The sequence below is a fragment of the Merops nubicus genome, unplaced genomic scaffold, assembly GCF_000691845.1.
Source record: "Merops nubicus isolate BGI_N331 unplaced genomic scaffold, ASM69184v1 scaffold23889, whole genome shotgun sequence".
NCBI classification, from domain to species: domain Eukaryota; kingdom Metazoa; phylum Chordata; class Aves; order Coraciiformes; family Meropidae; genus Merops; species Merops nubicus.
The window spans coordinates 56,945-81,605 of NW_008632742.1; the positions used below are offsets into that span (position 1 = coordinate 56,945).

Here is a 24,661-nt window from a genome sequence, read left to right on the forward strand (position 1 = left end):
GTTGACATTTAATTTTAGTTAATAACTAATTTATGTAGACGTCAGGTAGCTAAGGGTCTGTAATAATTACAATATCCTTTCATTGAAGGTAAAGAGTGTCATAGCAGCCTTCTTACAAAATTAGACAAAATTTCAAGACCCTAAGTTTCATAGTAGGCCATAAAAATGGGAGAGGATGATCCTGGGGGTTCCTTGATAAGTGGTGTGGAAATTCTCATAAACCTTTGCTCAGAGCTCTCTGCAATCGTGTAGCCACGTACAAAACTAAATTTGTGTTGAAGTCCATCCCTAATGAAAAAGACACCTAGGTCCTATTGAAATGAATCATGACATAGTAATAAAGGTTTTCCTGAATTGGATCTCCCAAGCTTTCTCAGGCTTGGAACATTTACTACCAGAAAACTTTTTATAACATGATCTACCTGCAAAAGGACAATTGCTTTCTATACATGTTAAACATCTTTGGGTTTTTTTGTGATTTAAGACAAACAGTCTGCAAGGCAGATCTAGCTGAAACATTATTACATGTACCTGCTTACAGGAGGAGACTCACTTGGGTTGTTTTTGTGATGTGGTTTGGGAAACACTGAAATCTATATATGCTGAGAGAGCTGAAGCAGCAAGAAATGGAAAAGAAATTGAAGTGCTAAAGTTGTGATTTTTAAAAAACATATTAGAAGTACGTTCATTTTAGCATGGTTCTAAATATTGCAGCTATTCTTAAGTTCAGAGGTATATTTCTTCTAAGGTACAATTCTTAGGCAACAGGGTCTTGTCTAATGCTATGGGGTGGTTATTCTCTTACTAACTTCTAGGAAAAATTTCTGCCGTTAGCAGTTTCATAATACCTTTACTTTCTGAGCACTTGAAGAAGGGAGATGAAGATGAAATTTCTTCCAACCTTACTAAATGATATTTTCATAAATGTAAGAAATTTCTGAAGTCTGCAAAACTACTGCTGCTACTTACTCTTGCCCTAGCAGGGGATGTCTCTGAAGGACAGAAAATAAGAACTATGAAATACTGTTTTCCATGATTCTTGCTCTTTCAGTCTCAGTTTAACCCTGAGAGAGACACATTGCACTGTAGAAGTTTCCAGATAAGAAGACCTGTGGCATAATTTCACAGGCTTACCAGGAAAAGAGAATAAAGTTTAAATAGGGTGGAGTGGTCACTCTTCTCTGTCGATATGATCTGAGCATTGCCAGTTGGGCTCATTTACAGTATTTCACAGTAATGATCTAACATATTGTTCTTTTATCATCATCTTCTAAGCATGGAGACAACAAAGCCACTCTCGTGCCTTCCAGGAGGCAGCTCACTTTCAGTAAAGTTCTCATCAGGGTTGCTCTGTAAATTGCATTTGACTTGTACTATATGAATGAATTAGTTCAACACTGAATACCACATAATCGTGTTTCGCAGCTTGATAATGTTATAATTATGACACCTAGTAGTATGTAACATTTTAATCTGATAATTCTTGATTCAGCAAAACACCTTAGAATTACAATCTGCTTGAAATTGAGCAGAGCTTAACTCTTTGTGGTAAGGCACAGATTTCAATGTGATTAAATTTAAGCATGTGCTTGAAATTTCCTTTGACTTGGGCAGAGGCTAGAGGAAATACTCATGGTATTTCCTAGTATGTTCTTTCTTTTCACCTCAGAGGTGGAAATGCTACTTGTTGCAATAAGTTGTGTATATGGAACTCACAGGACGCACAAGTGACTTCACTTCCTTTCTGACTCCGTAGAATTTGCATTCATCGCAGGTGCAGAAAGTTCTTTGAACTGTGTTACCTCTCTAAGACCCTTACTTGTGTGACTAATACTTTGTATTTTAGAGTTCCCTACATAAACCCTTACTTGAAATACATCTCAGTAGAGATGACTCGTGGGGAGATAGAAGTGCCTTGTGAATGTGAAATGTGTCTGTTCCTTTGCATCAAGTTTGTGGAAGTGCCAACAGCCTGGCTGTGGGTTACAAGGATGCTGTCAGTTTATGTAAAGGCTCTACTATAAATACAAGTGTACAGGTAAATTATGTTTTGATTTGGTTTTGTTTCAAAGCATTCACCAAGGCAAAGCCTCAAAGGAGGTCTTGTTTTCATATTTACCAGTTTGGGGGAGTTTTGATTGATACAGCTGACAAGATGCAGACATTCAAATTTAGTTAAAGCCTGACTGCATTACATCAGTACAACTCCTTTAGGCCTATGCATATGTTGAAGATGATGAGCTATGACATACTGAATTAACCCACAATGTAGGCATGCAACTGCAAGCAGCACCTAAACATGTTACCTCTTATCACATGCACTGTAATAAATGATTATGTAAGTGTTCTTAGTGAATCCTAATTGTGCCATACAGCATTTGGATGATTTAAACTGTTTTCAAACTGGAATAAGGTAATACATGTGCACATGCAAATGGAGCCATTGTATGACTCAAGCACTCTGTAATTTCTGCCATTGAGAAGAATAGGGAGGTTGCTGACGCTTTTTAATTTTGTCATTTTGAGTGCACATGCTCAAAAGCAACCAGAATTTTGGGAAAAACATGTGTTCCATTCAGACTGAATGGTCACTGATAAGACTATATGAGGCAATAAGACTGCATTTGTACTGATTTATTTGTGCTGGTTCCCAAACCTGTATTTGTTGAATTAATATATATTCTGTCGTGTAGCTGTCATTTTACAACAGAAATTTGGTGTTGGATCAAAACTATGGCATGTAATTTGGTAGTGTCTTAATTTAGAAGAGGTATTTTGCATGCACTTTGTTTCTAATCTGGTTTAAGACCTTAAATTGCTTTATAGACCTTCCAAAATTACAATTGCCAATTTTAAAGCTGTTTTTCAAGTAAATTCAAAAGTCTTCTACAGAATAGTGATTGCTGAGCTTTTCATCCAGTAGACAGTCGTCTTGAAAAGAAAACACAACAAGTATTGTGATTACTTTTAGAAATTTAAATAATGAGCTATGAACTGAACAAAAATGATGGTTTGAAAGATAGATAATGGATTGATGGCATTCCAGGACAGCAAGTGGAGCTGTTCCACATGAAATTTCTGTCATTACAGTTAGACCAGTTAAGAGCTCGGGTCGGTATGCCCCAGAGCCTAACATTGGAAACAATGTTGTACGCCAATAAGAAGTAGATAAAAGTTAGAAAATAGCATGGGTTTTGTCAGTCTAAGACTCCATCACTTCTGCTGGGGTTTGTTATTGTATCTTTGCTAGTACAGTGCTCTTTGCAAAGCTTTACAAGTAGAAGTATGGTTTAGGGCTCTCGTGAATAAGTGGCTTCTAACAATCTAGCGTCCACCAGAAGTTTTTGTAAAAATTATCTCTCTTTTCCTCTGCTCCTTCTTTGGTTTTGACTCCTTGCGTCTCTTTGTGGGATAAGAGGATAGTCTTGAAAGGAGTTTGTAGTGGTATTAGCTTTCTATCTAGTTTCCCCAGATATATTCACTTCAGTTTTTCTAGATGCTGTTGTTGAGTAGTAATGACCAACAGGGAAATGTCTGCAGAGAGCCCAGGAATGAGTGAAACTTCCTCAGAGGTGATAAAAAGTCTGAGAAGTGTGTTATTGAAATACCAGAAGTGAGGCTTAGGGCGTCTGAAAGAGAAGCAGCATATGTGCCCTCACACCACATCCAGAATTTCTGTGAGGTTTGATGTCCCAGGTAAGCATGTGTTTTTCCCCAAGGTCGTGGTTGATTTTGAGCACATGCTTTCAGAAGGGCAAGAGTTTCAACATCCTCCTTGCCCTTCTTAATGGTAGGACTTGACAGAACACTACAACCCCAGGCAACACTGCAGGCTTGGGGAATAGTGGCTGGGAAAACTGCCTGGCAGAGAAGGACCTGGGGATGGTGGTTGACAGGTGGCTGAACATGAGCCAACAGTGTGCCCAGGTGGCCAAGAAGGCCAACAGCATCCTGGCCTGTATCAGAAAGTGTGGCCAGCAGGAGTAGGGAAGTGATCATCCCCCTGTACTCTCGTTGGTGAGGCTGCATCTCAAATACTGTAGTCGGATTTGGGCCTCTCACTCCAAGAAGGACATTGAGCTGCTGGAGTGGGTCTAAGGAAGGGCAACAAAGCTGGTGAAGGGTCTAGAGAACAAGTCTTAAGAGTACCAGGTGAGGGAACTGGGACTGTTTAGCCTGGAGAAAAGGAGGCTCAAGGGGACCTTATTGCTCCCTACAACTACCTGAAACGAGGTTGTAGGGAAGTGGGGGTCGGTCTCTTCTCCCAAGGAACAAGTGATAGGACAAAAGGAAATAGCCTCAGGTTGTGCCAGGGGTGGTTTAGGTTGGATATTAGGAAAAACGTCTTCCCTGAAAAAGTTGTCAGGCCCTGGAACAGGCTGCCCAGGGAAGATGTGGAGTCCCCATGCCCGGAGGAATTTAAAAGATGAGTAGTTGTGGTGCTGAGGGACATGGTTTAGTGGTGACTGGGCAGTGCTGGGTTAACAGTTGGACTTGATCTTAAAGGTTTCTTCCAACCAAAACACTTCCATGATTCTACAAGGAGCTAATGAGGCGAGCAACAAAAAGTTTATTATAGGAAGACTATAATGGGAGTTTTGTCCTGTTGGCTTGACAGGAGATGAAATTTTGAAGAGCAGCCTAGAATATCTCTATTTTCAGCACTTAATAATGAAGATATTCAGCACACAAAGAAAACTCCTGAAAGGGTCTCAAATGCACATTCTAGGCTCCAGCTGTGTCCGTACTCCCTGGTTATTTAGGGAATTGTCTTTTGCAGGGTGGGGGGTTGGGCTGGCAGCTGTGTGGAGGGCTCGACGGGTGGCAGCGGGGCTCTGTGGCTTCCCAGTAGCGTAACGGAGGCTTCAAGTAGCCATCAATGCTCGGAACAAAATGGGCACTGAAAAATTGATCTTGGACTTTGCCAGCTAGTGTCAATAACTGGAAATCCTAGGGCAAACTTTTTTAGTAGTTCCAAGATCGAAGCAATTGTTTGCAAATCATTTACTCGATGCAGACGCAGCCGTCTCAGTCTGATGAACTCCAGCACAGTTTCTAAGCCAGACGCTTCCAATTTCTCACTATCATTCGTGTCTGATTCATCATGTCAGATGGGCTTGATTCATTTTGGCCATTGTTTCCCCGCTTGTAAAATGGATGCGATCATAATCTGCTGGTTGTAATATCTGCCTGCCTGACTTGAGCTATTGTGCGGGGCAGTTCGTGCCCGTGCTGCGCTCCGCAGCTGAGTGGCAAACAAAGGAGCCTGCGGGCGCCAGCCACGACGTGCTCCCGGTTGGGTAGCCTTGAGAGACACTTTTTGTATGCATCCCTCCCAGCCTCTAGGGATTTGGATATAATTGTGGTATCGTGATGGGAGCTGAGGGGCTCTCCTCTCTGTCTGCGCCAAGTCTTCTCCCCAAGTGCCGTGCTAGCTGTGGCTGCCAGAGCTCAGGTCCTTCTCCCTCTGCTCCTTCCCCTCCTTGTGCCTTTTGTGCCTTTCCAAGGGCAGGAGCTGTCTGCAGATAACACAGTGCATCAGCACCAGGGAACAGACAGGAGTTGTGGAGCACTAGCATTGCCCAGATAAAAGGGTTGATTGGGGCACAGCACCCCCAACTTTACTCGCCACCCACTGCACAGGCTGCAGCTCTCCTCAGCTTCTCTATGTGATCCTCTGAGTGCAGGGAAGAGAGCAGGACTGAGAGCAGCCGCACCTCTGTGCCCAAAAAGCTTGCAGACACCAAGATGCTCACTGTAATACTCGCTTTCGTGTGATCTGCGATGACTTAGTATTGTAACGTGTTCAACTGGTGCCAGTCGTGGCTCCCTGCGAGGCAGTTGGACACCTGACTTCTCCCTCAGACCAGTGACATCCATCTCCTTTCTCATATAGTCTTTTGTCCTTTGCTAATGAACATTAACATCTATCAGATGATAGAACGTCTGCTCAAAATACCAAGACGCTTCACCTGTCTCTCCTCTGATACAAAGGGATGCTTTAATAAAGAATTAGTTTACTTGCAGTGGGGAGACAAAAAACAGATTTGCCTTCCATGCTGAAGATTTATTAGGTATCTTCTAAAACAATATTGGTTTCAGTAAAATGAACACAAAGGGGAAAAGAATTCAGTGTTATACAGGCTTTCTGTACTCTCTTAGTAAGTGATTCTAATGAATAAATTAAATCACAGAATTAAATTTTGTGTACACATCAGGCTTACTGTCTACTAAAGCAGTTCTCATTTAAATGGGAAAATTTGTTATAAAACTTCATTTTATATGATTGAGGACATGCGTTTGCCCCAGGGCTGAGGTTACAACTTTTTGTTTCATTTTGGTGTTCTGAATTTGGTGTAGTAATAGGGTGACAGAGAGTTGCATGAACGATCTCAAGGTGACCTTTAAGAGACATATTGCAGAGCTGAGCCCTACCACGTCATCACTGATAAAGGCACTGAAGCAGTGCCAGCTCTAATGCTCACGACTTGGTGAGGATGCTTACTGAGGGCTGCTGCATGGACACAGTGCGTGGTACAGCATGGTGTAGGCTTGGGAAGGAAATAACATCCAAAAGATTTTTCTGAGGATCCAAAGTTCTGGTGTGTATAGAAATTTCAGTGCCCTTCCTCACTGATGACACTGGGAAATAGGCGAGCCCCTACAGAGTGACATAAAGGGTCTAGCAGTAGGGTGATGATTCCTGTCCTTGACTAGCTGCAGGGTTCAGATGTGGCTCTGAAGCAGTGACAGCCAGGAGGTCCTCAGTGCAGGTGCAGAGGAGCCAGTCTTACTGACAGCGTTGGCGTCGGCAGCTGCCGTGGGGCGCTCAGGTGAGCAGGGACTGGCGCTCCAGGGGCGTAACCTTTAGTCCTCAGTTCTGGGGCATTGAGCTCCGTAGCGCCTGCCTGCCAGCTGCACCCGTGCGTTACTAGCAGTGAGTTACCTTCTTCACTGCCATTGCTGCGACACTGGACGTGCTCTTGTGCATCAGGTTCCCTCAAAGTACTTGCAAATTGGTGCTCCGACCAAAAACGTGGCAGTGAAGGGGGAGATGGAGAGTACATGAATTTTGATGTGAGAAGGGCGTTTGAATAATGAAGCACACACAAACTCCAAGCTTACTTCTGACACTGCGTTGAGCAGGCTGTCCTGTACCACTGATGGAACTGGAAAGTGCATTGATTGATCTTGTCTTGCTTCAAATAAAAAAAATTAAAAAGAAAACCACCAACCTAGATAATACTGCACACCTTTAGGTGCTGTTGCTTGTAAAATAATTTGCCTACAGGTGTCTGTTACTACTTAGGACTTTTAGCTAAGAACTACTTTGGTATTTTGGACAAGTTATGTATGTTAAAAAGGCAAGTGTTTCTTCATATACCTTGTGTTATAGTAAGCCAAATTTAATACAGTAACTGTTGTGGTGATATATAGGATTTAAGAGCTGTGATGAGCTTTGACAGCATTGAAGAGGAAGGGGAAATAGCAAAGGCATTCCTTCCTGTAGGCCTCTTGCTTGCTGATTTACAGCAGCATGTTGAGTTGGAGGGAGTTGATTTGTGCTTGTTTTAAAAGTGTGTGGAAGAGACTATGTACTTGTAAAGTACAGACCTGTGATCTGTTACGTGGTGGAAAAGTGGGTAGTAAACAGTACTGAACAATTCTGGTTGATGTTTCTAAAAAGTGCCTCACTTAGCAGCAGTGCATTTCACAGGGTTTTGACTGTCCCAAACTTTTATGTTTTTCTTTATCATAAGAAAATAGAATCTTTTAACAATAATTTATTACTTCAATAGCATTGGAAATATGTCCTCAGAAATGCAGGTTCTTTCAGATAACTTCTGTGTTGAAATTTCGTTGCAGATGAATTACTTCAGAAAGAGCAGAACTATTCTGATGATGTTTTGGCCAATATGATCAGTGAACCCAGGATCAGCTATGGAAATGATGCTCTCATGCCTTCATTGACGGAAACTAAGACCACAGTTGAACTTCTTCCAGTGGATGGAGAGTTCAGCCTAGATGACCTTCAGCCATGGCATCCCTTTGGCGTTGATTCGGTTCCAGCCAATACTGAAAATGAAGGTATGTACAATAGGGGGAGAAACCACTGAATGCTTTAAGTTGAGCTTTGTGATTTCTTTTCACATTGTTCCTGAAGATTGCCATATTTCTGATATAAGCAGGATAGAGGTTCTCAAATGCAAGTTTAGAACTGGTCTGCCATGTCCCCTGTGTCTCTTTGATGGAACAGAAAATTTGGAATTTAGACACACAATAAATTTCAGTGTTGAGCTTACTTTCCTTTAAAAACAAATCAGAATAAATTCCAGCAAGTTATGAGTGACAGTCTTATAAAATACATGACTGTGAGCTGAGGTAGATGGATAAGTTATTAGATTTGTGCCATGATGAAATGAGTGTGTTGGTTAAGGAAGAGCTTTTTATTTGCTGACATCAAAATGATTACGGATCTAGCACAATCCTAGCATGAGAGTTGATTTTATTTTCCTCCACCATTCTGTCTGGAATGTACTGCAGAAATGTTCCTGCATAGTCAGCAATGCAATGAAAACTTTTTTTCCTGAGGAGTATTTTATGTTGCTCATGGACTAATTTATTGAAGTGACTATGTAATACTTTAATAATTTATGTGTAGTCTGGAATTGGTAGTTTACTTAGGTGCCGGAGCCAATTAATCAGAAACCTGAGGGACTTCAACCATGTCATTCAAGTTCCTCCTGTGTTTGTTTTCCTTTATCAGTTCAGCTCCACTGCCATTAGTGATAAGTTAGTCACAGTAGTGAAAGTCCGTTACTGCAAGGCAGCAGTAGATTCACAGAGGCTGTAGCTACAGAAGTCTTTTTTCCAGACAGATTTATATTTTGTGTGTTTGTGATTTGTGGCTGAGCTGCATAGACATTAACATCCTCTAGAAGTCTTTTCAAACCACTCATGTAGGCTGTACCTGCTCTCACAATGAGACCAACCTTACTCAGTTAGTCTCACTCCAGCACAGTGTGTTAGTGACTGTGGGCAACTGGGTGCTTGGGAGGTGAAACATGGGACATGGGCGTGGATTTACCAGGTGTGGTGCTGGTGCCAGTTGAAATCAATGGAGCCATAACCAATTTTGTCACCAAAGTGGGTTATCCCCAGGAGTCTGAGAAGCATAAAGATCAGGCAGACGTAAAGATATGGCAAGGAACTGAGCAAGGGTCAACAGATCAGTGAGGCAGAAGTAGACTGGGTTTAAGGGAAAGGGGAGAGGCCGGTCAGGAGCGGGGCCAAAATCAGACTGCCAGGGAGTTACCACTACAGTTAGGAACCAAGAAAAAGGGCCAAGAGAGCTGGAGCAAACTCAGCAGCCCGGCCAGCAGCAAGAACCAGAAGAGAGGAGCTGGTGACAAGGACTGCAGACGTGTCTGGAGGGCACCCACAGCCCAGTGACGTGGGGCTGGCTGCGTCAGCTGAACTTCCCTGCCCCTCCCTGGGGACTGTAGCACAGTGTCCAGCCAGCTGCCAGCCTCTGTCCTGCAGGAATTTTCCAGTGCAGTTCTTGCTGCAGTTGTCCTGTACCTGGGGCATACAGGGCATCAGTTTCTATACCCACTCACTGCATTCAGGAAAAAAGGCCTTTTTTTTTTCCTTCAGAAACCTGGCTAAGCCCAGAATTTAATAGTGAAAGGTACATACTTCAATGTGACACTGAATTCCCACGGGCAACTGTATTGAGCATGGTTCTCCTTTTAAAATGTGTGACAGCAAATAAGAAACAAAAGCTCTCCTGCCTTGCGTGGAAATACTGCTTAATTATGAACGGTGTGTATTTTAATGCACTATACCATTTGTTGCAGTACTTCCTAATGTTTACTGTGGGAACATCTTTTAACTTTCATGCCTTTAAGTTGTGGGGGTTTAGAGGCTTTTTTGATGTCAGGATTGTATTTGTAATGAAGTCACTGCAGCAAGCAGTTCTGTCAGGCCGACCATTATTAGCATTTAAGTCGGCACAGTTAGAAATTATTTGATGAATTAAACCTCTTCAAGTCTTTGTTTCCCTCTGTACTTCTCTGTCATGTACCCAAACCACAATGTTGTTAATGTGATCATGCCTACAATATCTTCTTTCTTGCTTTAGATACCCTCTCTGTATCTTTGTTCCTAGTATCAAAGGGGAATTTTACAGCCTTATCTTTTTCCTTTGTGTTTGCTTCCCACCTCTTTGTTCCAGAAACCCAGGACTAAGTGTGCCATTTGTCTTCACTTCCCATGCTTGTTTTCTTCCCTGGACATGGTCTGATCCCAGACTTTGTCTAAATTGCTTCCAAAAATGTGTCTGTCTTGTTATGAAATGCTTTGGTAGTAGCAAGAAGTAAATAACAATAGACACAATTTTCTCCTTTTCTTTTTTCCTCTCCCTTTCCACTCAAGGTCTTTTTGCAAAGTCTATTTTTCACACAGCAAGTTCCCCTTATGCAGGGAAGATTTTGTATCTTTTGCAGTACTGAGCAAGTCATTGCTCTTTCTTAACAAATAACTTTTGATCAAAAAAGGAGTAAGTTCAAAAATCACATGCTAGAGAAACCTCAGCTAGTGTAGAGAGACTTAACCATTGCAGTATTAGTGATGGTCAACATCTCTTGCTGCTGGGATGTGCTGAGTATGCCAGTGAAGGCTGGAGAACTGAACATCTCAGCTCCCATTTACTTGAGTGAGGGCTGAGAGTTCTCAGCAGCACTATTGAGAGAAATGGCAGTATGTTCCATGTAAAGAGCCTGGTGTCTGGGAACAATGCTGAGCGGTTGGTCCAGCAGATTTAGGAGGCTACCAGAGGAGTTTCAGATGGCAAGCAAGTTATACAAGTTCATTTGTTGATACTGTTTTGGTCTAGGTTGAAAGCTGTAGTCAACTTTCTTAAAACTGAACTGAACACCAATGCAGAGCACTGTCAGCTCAGCATACGTGGGTGGGTCTCTAGGTAGAATGAGAGCTTTGACTTCCTCACTGCAGAGAGCTGTTGCACTGTGTAAGCATTAGTTTTCTTCAGTCCCTAGCAGCCACACCAGGTAAAACATTTACCTCATTGCAGTTTGAGTTACTGTCAAAAAACAGTTTCTGATGGGACCATTGACTTCTGAAAGGCAACTGAGCAAACAGTCCCTGGAGCTGGTTGGGTTATGACCTGGGATCCTGCCCCCTCCAGCACAGTCACAGTGGTGAAACTGGTTTTAAACCAACCACTCAGGGAATGCTTAAACCAAAATGTGATTATGGAAAAAGTGGAAGGATATGCAGCCATTAAGTCTTTGTTTGAAAGTATACTGTATGCAAGTGAAGAAGTTTAAAAACTACAAAAAAATACCTTAAATTTGTCATTAGTTTCCATGCCTGTTTTATTCTATGGTTATGATCTAATCCCAGGTTTCACCCAGAGATACTAAGATTGCATTGAATTGGTATGTTGACATGTAATATCAGGGTTTCATAACTCCATTTGAAATTTTCACAATCTAAACTGCATGTTTAAATAAATTGAGTTTTATATAAACAGTTTGGTTTAGTGAAATTGCTTTATCTAATGAGTGAGTGAGAAATAGCCTGAAAGTAAAAAGACCTTGAAAGTCTAGCATAGCTCAGTAGTTTGTGAAAGTATTTTCCTCCTCATTTCTTTGAGGTAGTTTCTCAGTAAATGTCCACAGAAATTAATCCAAAGCACCAGTAATACACTGCACAACTTGCATGGCTGAACATTTGTCCAGCGTATCAAGGTACAAATCAGGTTAACAAAAAGTACTCTCTGAGGACATTGCAGAATGCAGCACCAAATTGTCAGGAAACTGTATTTAACAGTGAAAAATGCACCTTCAGAGGTGGGAGCAAAACCCCAGCAGCTGTGAAGCTCTGACACAGCCAAGGTCCCTGGGCACTTCGCCAACGACTACCTGGGTTTAATGTTTTACCCTTTGTCTTTCAGCAGGCAGTTGCAGTTAGCCGTAGTGACAAAGTGTTTGTCTGAAGTGACATTCTTGTGAATGTACCGTGCTAGCCTTACGCGTTGGCCAGTCACTCCCTTCCATACTGTTCTTGGTAGGTGAGCGTCACATAGCTCTCCTCGCCTGCAGATTTACCAGCTCTTCAGCTTTTTGATTCACCTTTGCTTTTGAAAACAAGCAACCACATTCTCTCTTGCTCTTCTGAGATGTATTAGCATTAGATCTGAGGTGGGATGCGTACCCTCTGTGAAGCTTGTGTAGTCAGTGTGAGGAGGGATATGCCAATTTAGTGAGGCTACTTGGAAAACAGATTTTCAGTTTTAATTGTGTGTGCTTTTGTGCACATGGAAGTGTGTTCAAGAGAAATACAATTCTAGATCATGAAAATGAATGCAATTGTATAATAATACACAGTACATCTCAAGGGTTTTGATTATTGATAAATGCTATCATAGGCTTAAACTTCTCCTCTCTGTATCAGCTGTTGTGAAGGGTTGTAGTCCAGTGGGGCAGGTAGTGAGGAAGCTCATGGACAAATTTTTCAGAGTTAACTGCTGTTTGTGCATACATTGATACCGGGCAAGAGCTAACAGGTTTTAAAATGCAACTGAAATTCAAAAGGTTGCAGTTCAGGGCTCTCCTTTCTCTCACCCTTTCTTTGTATCATGTTGCCTGGGGCATGCTGCATTTAGGTGCCTGGCATCATGATCTGCTTTGGAAGACCCTTGGCCTCTAAGTTTTTGCCTCCAGTTTTTGCCCTGCAACTGGTTTGTGACCTTGAGCAGGTCATTTTGCTTTTTTGTCAGTTAAGAAATGAGCTGGTGATGTTTGCCTTCTCCCCTACAAAGTGCTTCCAAAACTATAGAAGAGAAGAATAATTATTCATTATTAATACTTTCACCTAACTCCACAAATACCATATTACCCTGAGATCGGGTCTGTGATACTGTACAACAGAAAGTTCATCCTTTTCTCACTTCACCTACTCCCATTTATATAATTACCCACAGCCTGCTCTCTGTGTTCACCGTAGCTATGGGCATGTAGGGTTACAGAGTGCTGAGCAAGAGGGAAATAAAAGCCCTCAGCTGTCTAGGGAGGAGGTGGGGGCCAGGCTGATGGAAGAGGATTCTGCAGAAGAAGTTTGGGTAATGTTGGCCCTTGGTTGTTTCTTCTGTTCAGTCCCTTACACTGAAAACTACTGCTGACCTACCTGAGGGTTCGTAGCAATAGTGGAAAACCTACCAGAAGATTTAAATGGGAAAATACTCAAAATTGTAGTTCTTGGTTAAGTATGGAGGTTTTTTTTTTTTTCTTTGCTAGTGCTATTTAAGGAAAGCAATTACATGGTCTGCTAATGTCACTCTGCACTTCTGTGAATAAAAATGGTTTGATGGCTTGTCTCTGCAGCACCAGACCAGCAAGCTCTGTGAAAATTTTGCCCATGTGGAAACACAAGCAAGTTGTACATGCAGATGCATGTCTAGTCTGTGGCTACTACAATGCTGACTTGCTGCTTTTTTGCAGAGGCAGGAGCTATTGCAGCCATCACCTGTGTACAGAGGACGTGGGTGCCACACAGGCTTTTGACTGCAAACATGGGAGCTTGTTTGCCAAACCCCATAGGAATACTAACCAAGTGACAGACTTCCTAAGATGACAAGCAGTCCTGTTGCTTAGGTCAGCAGTATCATCAGGTTATGATTTTTCTGATGCTGAGTACAGTGAGCAGTTTATGAGCAAAAACTGGTCTTTCTTTGCTTCCCTTTCAAAAATCAGAAGGGGAAAAATTTATGATCTACAAATCAGAGTGTATCAGAATGAAGTATTGACTGTCTTTTCAAAATGTGCTTTACTTTTTTTCAAACTTTATAGCTAGTGCTCTAAAGGATCCCTATGGAAAGAAAAAAAAGGAATTTGGTGGGTTTGTAAGTCAGCATTGATCAAGACTGGCTGCAAGAAGTCACTTGTGTCCATTCTTGCTGCCAGTTCTGATCAGACAACTGGAAAAAGTTTGCATGTAATGAATATAGTTCCACTCTAGAGACAGAAATTCTTTCATCTTGATGGTTTCTCACTTTAAGTAGTAACCAGAATGTGATGTGAAATTGAGCTGTGAAGCCTTCCTTTTCAAGTCATGCCCATCCCTTCCTTTTATTTCCAGGATTAACTGAAGGCAGATCTTCTCTAGCTGTTGCTTGGGTAACTTTGTGTATGCAGTATGTCTCTCCTGTGCTGTCCCGACGAAGAGCAGTTGACTTTATCATTTTGGGGGATTTTGTTTATTTTTTGTTTGCTTTTTTGTTTCTTTTCTGCACATGCCCAGTTGAGCCAGTTGATGCCCGCCCAGCTGCAGACAGAGGACTCACCACACGACCAGGTATATAACTTGCATGGCTTTTACCTACCCTGTGTTTTCCCAGCATGTCTGTGGCCTGCTTGAGCTGGAATGATCACCTTTCCTTTGGTATAACCCTCCCTTAAAACGTGCTGCGATTCCATGAACCAGGGAAGAGTCCCCACACAGAGCCCATCAGCCCGAGTGAGTGCTGTCGGTGCTGGGGATGTTTGGGGTGGGGACTGGCACCCAGACACCCCGAGCTGACACTCCTACCAGGTTGCCATCCCTTCTAGCAGTAATGCTTCGGCCGGTGCAGGAGGCAGCAGACACGGTACCCTGTAGTGCAGAGAGTACCTTTAATTTGGGAAGGTGTGATAAAAATGTCACAGCCTCTCTATAGAGTGTACACTGTCTTCTTAGTTGGGGCTCATAAAGAATTCATGTGTAGAATTGCAGAGGACATCAAGATTGTTTTCTGAGATTTTTATCTTGGCTAACTCCAGGTATCTAAAACTAGTTACCCGTATTCTCGCTCTGGCAGCACTGCAGACACCTCTGTATGGCTATTCTAAGGTAGAGGGGAGCGATTATTTCCCCACTCTAGGTACCCATGTCTTCCTACTGATTTCAGAGTAAGAGTAGATGACTAGCTTGAGTCAGGCTGCAAATGTTTGGAAAAGTTAAATGGGACAAATCGATTTTGCAAAAGTAAATGCTTGCTTTTGTACTGTTGGGTTTTTTTTACCTTTTAGGTTGGTTTTCCCCTTTGTTTTCTTTAGAGTTATCTAGAAATGGCTAATTCCATTGAGAGCAAACAGCCTTTTCCTTCAGAAGAGGTACTCCAACACATAGTGAGGTTAGATTGGTATATTTTAGGGTCAGAATTATTTCCATGTCACATTGCCATGTGTTTTTTTTTTCTTCAGATCAGACGAAACTGACCAATCTGGTTTTTTTCCCTTCACCTTTTCCTCCAAAGTTCCATTAAATAACATTATTGGCAGCATTCTCCTAAGTGTGTTTAAATCTTTCTGATAATTTACCAGTGTTTAATGGCTACAGAAGTTGCTACAGTGGGAAGTAAAATAAGCAGCTAAGTTACAGCAGTAGGAATATCTATTAAGGCTGGCCAGGTGATGTGCTCCTAGCACTTTGTTAGGAATCTGACATCTTCACTTGTGTTTAAAGTCTTAATTCATTCCATGAAAACAGCCTGGAACAAGATGCTGAGCTAGCTGTACAATAGTGTCAAAAATCATGGGATGAGGGAGCATCCCCCCAATAACTGGGTTATCTCTGTCTTCTGGATTAGGTTTCTTCCCCAGGAGTGGTAGAAATATCATCACAAATGAAACGTAAACATGTTTAATCCAAATTCTTTAATGTTAGTTCAATCCAGCAATTTTCTTGTGGTACTGAAGTTTGTGATAGTTAACTATTTTAATTTCAGTTGTCTTGAAAAATGTCCTGTTACAAGGCCCATATTTATTATTAAAGTTTACTCTTTCCTCCCTTATATTTCCCCAAACATACAAACACAGACAAATCTTTGGTGCCCCTTCTCTAGAAAAGATTTTCTCACACTACCACAAGTTTCAAGAGTGAAATTGTGGTTTAGTCCACTGTATCAGAGCACTTTGTTAGCTGAGGTGATACGAATAGTACCGAATTCACAGCTTGCGTAGGTCATGACTGATCTTTGTAAATATGTACAATAAACTACTAATGAGAGGTAAGAAATATTTCAGTATGTGACCATTATGGTTTAGAAGTTTCCAGCAGATACGATAGCTTTTGCACGATGAAAATCACAGGGGATATTTCCTCAGTTTTTTGCTGAGGTGCAAAAGTAGCAGTGTCGGGGGGGCTGGGCCGCTCCCATCGCTTTTAGCGCAGTGTGGAAGTGCTGCCGAGGCCCCGCTCTGCTTTTGGCACAGAGGGAGAACCCCTCAGCCTGGCACGGCGCAGGGCACGGCCCTCCGTGCAGAGGGACGGTTGCTTCCCCAGAGAGGCTGAAATCTGTCACTGCTGTGTCTCATTTCCAATTTCATAAAGGCAGAAAGTGCCTTACCTGTGCATGGGAATAGGGAGTTTGCCCCTTTACAGTAGTGCTCAGTGTATCATAACAGTGAGCAAAATGTGGTCTTTTCACCATTCCTGATAGAGCTTATGTTCTTTACATCTTTAATGACCAGGTCCAGACTCGCAAATTTGTCCTTACTTGTACAGAATCTGGGAATAAATGTCCGCCTGATTTTTCATCGTGCTTTAAAAACTACTTCATTGTGATAAAATTTCAATCTAACAAAAAAACAATGCCAGTCTGAGTAGCTTCATAAACCAGAAACAGAGGAAAGTAAATGGATGTTTAATTAAACTGTGAAATGCAAACGGGATTCTGAAAGTTTAGAAATGTGTGGTTTAAAATTGTTGTACTTGCTAATGATAAATAGAATTTGTATGTTAGAGTTTAAAAAAAGGAACAGTGATACCTTTTTTTTCAGTCACTGTCATTTTGGGATATTCAGTTTGTACAGTTTGTGGCTCTTTTTTATGGGGGAAAAAAAAAATTAAAAATAAGGATATTATTCTAGAAAAAAAATTTTCAACAAGGGACTTGGAGGCTTATTAATACATGCAGCTGCTTGTTGTGTTGTGTTTTAATTGCCCAGATTCTTCTTGGTTCCCTGAAAGGTTTCTCCTTTTCATAGTCCTGCTTCTCCAGTTTGTGCTTCTGCTTGTTTTGCTCAAGTGGATAAGGTGGTGACCTGCTGCTTCAGGGTAAAAATACAGGTGTCGTGTCAACCTGCACCAGTCCAAACCTCAGAATTAGAACAAGTGAATGTTTTGTAGTTCTGTTCAAAATACTTGGAGAAAATCGGCTCTGAAAGGATTAAGACAAACATACAAACACATGCCCTTTTTTATAATTCCCATTTTATTTTTGCCGCTTTTCACCCACGTTATCATTCTCACAATGGTCACTATGTTTTTCTTAAAAGTAAATTAAAATCATGCAGATGGTCTTTGTCTCTTTCCCGCTAGAGAGATAGTTTGGTCACAGTACAAAAAAACAAGTATTGAGTTGTTAGTAGTCTTTGTGATGACTAGAATCTTGTTACTTCAGCACATTGTACTCACTCTTTCAGAAAGTAAATAAAGTGCCTAAAGTCAGGAAATGTGAAGAGTCGTCCAATCCGTAGAGCAGAAAAGCTTTTGGCTGAGGACCAAGTTTAAAGCATTTACTAAAATTTAAGCCAGGTGAAACCCCCACCTCTGTTGCACTCCACTTTGGCTGTCAGCCGTTGAAGCTTGAATTTCAATCTGATTTAGATTGGTCCCAGGAGGAGAGTAATGTCAGGGGGACCCCTGTTTCCTAGCAGAGGTACTACATCTGTGTGATTCACACTAGTATTTGAAATGGAGCCTAGTGCTTCCATACACTGTCCTTCCCCTTTTTAGTTCACAAATGAGGCAAGAAAAATAAGAATTCTGCCTAAATCACTTTCTTATCTTTTGTTTCATGAAAAGGAAGTAAGCAGAGATAATAAAGGGTTAAAGGGAAGGAAGATACCTAGATGTATTAAGCGTTCGTCAGTGAGCTATTGTTTAATACAGCACAAAATGGTAAGAGATTTATGGCGTGTTTCTTGCTATTTATAAATTGCTTCATACAGCGAGACATTAGAAAGACTTCAATCCAGCCTGAGAACTTCCACAGGAAGAACTTCAAATAGAAAGAATATCTCTTTACTTGATAGCCTCACTGTAACAGCTTCATCAGTCGTGTTTCCTTGCAGTGTGTGCACGTGTATATATAGAGGCAGACACATACACAAGGGTACATAAAAAAACATGATTAGATGCTCACAAGCAGGCTCCATTTTACTGATGTTAATTCAGCAGGTTTGATCTGTGGAAACTGAATGAAGACTGGAAAACCTGCCATCAAAATGGGTGTTGCTTAATTTCAGCAGATTTTCTGAAATTCAAGGTGATAAAGAAAATAACCAGTGCTCTGTTTAGGGTAGGTTGTATTCTCATCTGTGGTGCAGTTGCAACTTGTAATTAAACCTCTAACAGCTGTAATTATATCACTCACAGGTTGCCCATAATTCACATGGCAAGGATTTTAGGATATTAACCGTTACTTTCCTCCGTGCAGTGTAGTTTGGGGGTGATTTTTTTGCATTCTCCCAGCTCTTTGTCAGTTGATTGGTTTTGCAAACAGTCAATTTTGGGAGATGTTGCACATAAAACTGCTTCTCTGTGGCCCTTCTGCTGATAAATCATGACATGTTTGTCTTTATTACATTATATAGAAAGCTGAGGGTTTGGTATTTTTTTCATATGTGGTAGCAGAGGCTCTGTGAGCCTAATGGCTGTTCTGCAGAATCATTAGCACATATGCTGCAGTCTGTGAGGTGAGGGCATAGAGCAGCTTAGTGAATTATTTATGGCTTTCTTGCCAGAAATTGCCAGGTTTTTTTTTTTTCCTGTCTTAGTGATGTTAGTTCAATACAGTTTTCTTAGTCTGCAGCTACCAAATAAAAATAATAAGTGGGGTTTTTTTCCATTAGATTGTTTTGTTCTATAAATCAGATAGTTATTAGCAGTGAATGCAATTGTATGTGCATATGCACAGCATCTCCATTGATATGCCAGATAGATTACCAATTTTTACTTGTTTTGATTATTCATTTTTAACAAACATGTAAGATAATCTCTGGTATTCTGAGGAATAATTGTTTCATACTAAAGTCCAATTAGATTCTGTTAAAACAAAAAGATAATGTTCTTTTTTTACGCTTACTTTCCGCTTTCTCTGGTTTGAGACCCCTGTAGTCATCCATAAAGTAGAAGTAAACCACTATTTACTAACTTCCAGGGAGAGACCAGAAAGTCTGAGTTCCATGCAGTCCTAAAAGTACTTACTTGGCAAAGATATTTAAGTTGTCCTTACAAAACTGAGTCTATTATCTTCTTTTTAATCTTTGTGAGTATGCAATCTTCATTCTTCTTTCATTTCAAAATGAAACGACCTGCACAAAGTCATAGAGTCCTGTGAAAGTAGTAGTTGAATTTCTAGTAAGAACATGCAATTGTCTATCTGGGTAATTTCTCAAATGCTGCATTCCTTTCCATCCACCCTTTTTATTTTGGATGACGCTTTACCTAGGTGAAGCTGTTAACTACACTTGTAATACTTGCAACATAACAAGGCCTTGATTCAACAGATCTTTTCCCATTCTTGCCATTACTCAAATATACTTTATGGACACGAAGCTAAACGTTTTCCTCAATGCAGTCATGACATCCATTGCTTAAATGTACTCCTTTTGGTTTTCTTGTGTGTAGAGACTACCCAGGTCTGGTAGTTTAAACTGTGCTTCACTTGGAGCTTTAATTTTTAACTCAGAAAGTAACTGGAATACAACAGGCACAAAAATACTGTTTCAGAGCCTTGCAAACCAAAATCTTAATAGGCTGTTACTTAACCAGTAAATTAAGCAATTACAAGTAGTGTAGTAGATAATGTACACCTAATTGCATCCTTGGTGGAATTCATTGTATCCTCTTTTTTCTCACCCTTTTTAAAGCCTAAATATATATTTACACAAATAGAAAAGCTCATCTGTGTGAGAATAAAGTGTTCCCCAAAGCAGCTGCTTGTTTTTTCTTTCGTATGAGTAGTTTTCAATGTCATATGATTTTTTTTTCCCCTTTAAGAACAAGGAACAATAAGGTTTTCATACACAAACCTTTTTGATGTTAACATATGTGTGTGAGCGTGCATGTGTACACACATATCTATAGAAGCAATTAATATTGCTCATTAACAGCAATATAATTAAAAGCCCATTATATCTCGTTCTGTTGGACTTTACAAGATACTTTTAAGCCTGTATTTTTGATGGCTAAGTAGTTTTGTCAGTTTTTGTGAGGAGTTGCAAGTTAATACATTTTCTAGCTGAACTGTAGCATTTTAAAATTGAAATTACTGGGAATGGAACTCCCTGAAGATTATATGCAATTCAGAAGAAAGAGCCCTGATAATTATCACTGCTGGTGAATGTACAGTGAGGCTGTTGGTCTCACTTCTTTTACATTGGCTTTTGTGGTTGGGTTGTGTATTTTAGGCTTGGTATAGTGAAAGAGTATAATTTTGTGTCAGAATTAACATTCTTGTCATATTGTTAACTTTTCTTCACATGCTTGTCTTCAGTGCAAGAGCAGGGTGGTATTAGCCTTCAGCTGTTTGTGTGTTAACCTAAACCACACATCTCTGATAAAAGTTTTGGAAAGATTCTTAAGGTTTTCCTTCTTCATTTACTAATTTTGAAAAATAAGTCTTAGCGTGTAGGTCTAAATATGTAGTCACCAGGACAAGAAAGTGAATGGACTGGAAATAACGAGAACCTTCTTCAACAGAGAATCTGAGTTCTGTAATGTAACGTGATGGAAAGTTGTATCTAACCCAATACATATTTTTGTCTCATAGCAGGTATTTTATTGATTCCAGTGCAGAGACATGGTTCTCTTACTATATAGTTGATCATTTGCAGACCACCAGTTTACCCTGGTCATACTTTTAAAACTCTCTTTCCTCCCTTCTAACGGAGATAGAAGGTAGGAAGAAAACTGCTGTCAGATTTGTTAGTGAAACAGAAGATTTTTCTGTTTCTGACCTTTTTTCTGTGCTAGCTGCCAAAGACAAATTTTAGTAATTCTAATATCATTAACTTCCTAATACCGGGTCCTACTTTGTGTTGAGATCCCATGGTATTTTTGTAGATTGGTAAGTATTTGTCATACAGAATCATAGAATCACTATGATTGGAAGGGACCTCTAAGATCATCAAGTCCAGCTTTCATCCCAGCATCTCCCCAACCACTAGACCACAGCCTCAAGTGCTACATCTACTCATTTTTTGAACACCTCCAGGGATGGTGACTCCACCACCTCCCTGGGCAGCCCATTCCAGTGCCTAACCACTCTTTCAGTGAAGAAATTCTCCCTACTATTCAATTTAATATGACCTAAAGCAAAACATTTCTACCTGATCTCAAGGCAAAATACTGTTTAACCTGCTGGATGCTGGAAATACGGCTCCTGTGCTACTGTTTGATGGGAATAGGAGGAGGGAAGGGAACCCTCAAAGAAATGTGGCTTTGGGGAAGCCTAAGCCTGTGTTTTTTCCAGCAGCTTAAACTACTGATGAACTTACCACCCTCTATTGCTCATTGATGTGAAGGCTCCAGGCCTGTTCTGCCCCTCTGACATGCTGCTGTAGTTTCTACCTGTGGCATTTGGTTCTGTTTGAGTAAATCTAACAAAGACCCATGGCCTAAGCTATTGTAGCTTGCTTTCACTGAAAGTGATCAGAGCCCAAGAGCAGAAGTACTCAAGCCCATTATCCTGCCTCTAGCAGTGCTGAGTACAGGATACTTAAAAACCTTTGCCTCTACCTGTGGCACATCCACTGGGCTTTTGGCAACCAGCATTTGATAGACTTTTAGGACTGGAAATTGTACTTTCACCATTGTGTTTAGTCACCCTGGATGAACCTTTCTTCTTTTAATTTGTTCATTTGTGTTTTGAACGTCTTCATGATTTGGGCAAGTAAGTTCCCACAGTCCAGTTTTGCATTGTGCAAAATTATATATCTACACACTCTTAAGGTTTCGGTTTTTTTTTTAATTTTCAGTCTACTGTGTCGTAGCCATGTTGGTGTCCTGCACTTTCTTAGTAGAAGTAATGAATAAATAGTTTCTGTAGACTTTCTCCTGGTCGTTCATGGTCATATAGAACTCTGTAGCGTTCCCCCTCGGTTGCCTCTTCCAGTCTGAAGGCTGCCGCTCTCTAGTCTCCCATGTACAGAAGCCATTCCATACCAGTGATCATCTCTCTCTCTCTGCTCTGTGTCTTTGCTAGTTCTGCCTTCCTTTGAGGTTGGGTGACCAGAATTGATAGCAAGATTTAAAATGAAGATGCATCATTTATACAGTGCTGTAATTATGTTTTTCTGTTTCCTCTGTTCCTTCATAATCACTCTTAGCTTTCTCTTTGCCTTTTTGACTGCTACAGAGCCAACTGCCTGCAGAGAGTTATCCACAGTGACTGCAAGGTCTCTGTCCTGGATGGAACAGAGCTAATTTAGAGTCTGTTGTTGTGTATGTATAGTTAAGGCTGTGTATCCTTGTGAGCACCACTTTATATCAATGTTGAATACTGTTTCCCTTTTAGTGTGCACTTGGAATTTGTAATATCCTTCTGCAGTTCTTTGCAGTGCATTTTACTTTGACTGTCCTCTTTTTTTTCTTTTAGATTTTTGCCAACTAACTTTGTCACATCACTATTCACTCCCTTATCCAGATCACTTTGCAAGCAGCACAGATCCTTGTGGGACCCTGCTGGTAACCTTCCTCCATTGTGAAAAAGGGCTGTGTATTTACACTTCATTTCCTGTCTTTTAATCAGTTGTGGGAAGTCGTGAGGGAGGTTTCCTCCTAATCCTTACCATCTTAGCTTCTGCCAGAGCTTTGATTAGGGAACTTTTCAAAGGCTTTTTGGAAATCCAGATTCACTCCCATCTGAATCCCTCTTTCCCATGTGCTTCCTAATTCTTCCAGTGTCCTTTAAGAGGTTTGAGAGGCAGGAATTCCCTCAACAAAAGACAAGTTGATTCTTCATGGATGTATCTCATACGTGTATGAGTACATTCTGACATTTATGGCTTCAGTGAGCATGCCAGCTGTAGTAGTAGAGTTGTGTAGTTCCCTGGGCCTTAGGGAGAGTTTCCACGTGGTGCCTTTGCCAGCGTGTCCAAGAGGCACCAAGTGTGGCTGTGGGCAGTGGCAAGCAGCTCAGAGCCAGCCACCTCCTCAGCCCCTGCAGCTGTGGGCACTGAACCAGGTCCTGGGAAAGCCCTTTCCCTCCAGCTATTTCATCGATGTCAAGCACTGCTATTCCACTGGTAGTTTCCCCCTCCCGCCCCTTTTAATCCTAAAAACAAAAAACAGGGGAGGTCTCAGAGGTGAGCCTCTGTGGAGCCAGATACACATTCTCATTTTCCTCACTTCCCATTGATGCAGGTGTAGGGGCTATTTTCAAATGATGCACAAAGGAGTGTAAATTGTGTTCTTATTTTAGGTTGGAAAACTAACCCTAGCTGCTGCAAGGATAGAAAGTTAAATCTATTTTCAGGTGCCATGTGTATTTTATTTCCTTCATCTCCATTTCCTCTTGTGTTTCACTGAGAGAAGATCATGAGTTTTTTTCAAACTGCAGTTCCTTACATACATTACAGCTCTTGCATTTCAAAATGATCTCTCATATATAAACATCATAAAATACTTGTCAGTACTGTAATGTGGCATCAGAAATCAGATGCTTGATAATGAAACTGGAGATCTTTAAGTGCTTTAAAAGGCACTTAATAAGGTAGGTTTTATGGGGCAGTCAGACTGTTCAAGAAAACAACCATATATACCACACTGTATGAAGGTGATTCTTGTTCTCTCCTTTGTATGTCTTACTGTGAAGAAAAAGTTCAAAATTTTAGAATGGGATTGTCTGTACAGTCCAGAGAGGTTCTTGGGAAGGACTACTCTTGCTGACTCATAATAAAAAAATAAATGAGTGTTTAATGAAAAAAGAAATTGCACATTCAAAGGCAATAAAAGGGCAATCATTCTTGCACTCGGTACTACTTTAGACTGTGGAGGTCACTGGCACATGGAAGTCTTCAAGAATTTATTGAGAGTCCAGAGAGACAGTGGAGCACAAGAGCAATCAGTAGGGTTGAGAATTTTAGAAGAGGTTCTTCCTCTGCATCAGAGCTTAAGGTCAGTCCAGAAAACTAGGAATCAGAATGAAGGCTTGGAGGGATAAAATGCTAAAATAAATATAGGCAGGGGATATGAACCAGTTTGTTCTTATGTTAAATTGGGTGAGGTAATAACATCTCATAAACATCATACGTCTGCAGTGTTCATACCTCCAAGTGAGATAAATGTCAGTCGTTTGGTACCGAAAAGGAAAATAACCAGCTACATGGATACCCATATGTTCTTTATAAGCCAGAGCCAGCTTTGTGGGGACAAAACATTCACAGATACACATACACGATACACTGCTTGACTGTTATAAGTCTGGCTCATCCTCCATCCTCCTGGCTGTTTTCCAAGAGGAAATCCTGGCCTTCTTTCCAGTTAGACAAGTGCAGCGTCTCCCCATCCCAGAAGGGGAGAACAGGGCTGCAAGCTATCCACAATTAAAATTGCCGCAAGCTTTGCTTTACTGGCTTTACTTGTGTGT

At 41.0% G+C, this 24,661-nt stretch overlaps 1 protein-coding gene across 1 annotated transcript in view; it reads left to right on the top strand.

Annotated features, from left to right (window-relative positions):
- Positions 1-24,661, top strand: part of APP (amyloid beta (A4) precursor protein) — an 83,356-nt gene that overhangs the window by 46,654 nt on the left and 12,041 nt on the right. Inside the window, exons 7-8 of the mRNA XM_008947980.1 lie at positions 7,867-8,088; positions 14,326-14,379. Of these exons, the coding sequence (XP_008946228.1) occupies positions 7,867-8,088; positions 14,326-14,379 (276 nt within the window). The remainder of the gene's footprint in view (positions 1-7,866; positions 8,089-14,325; positions 14,380-24,661) is intronic.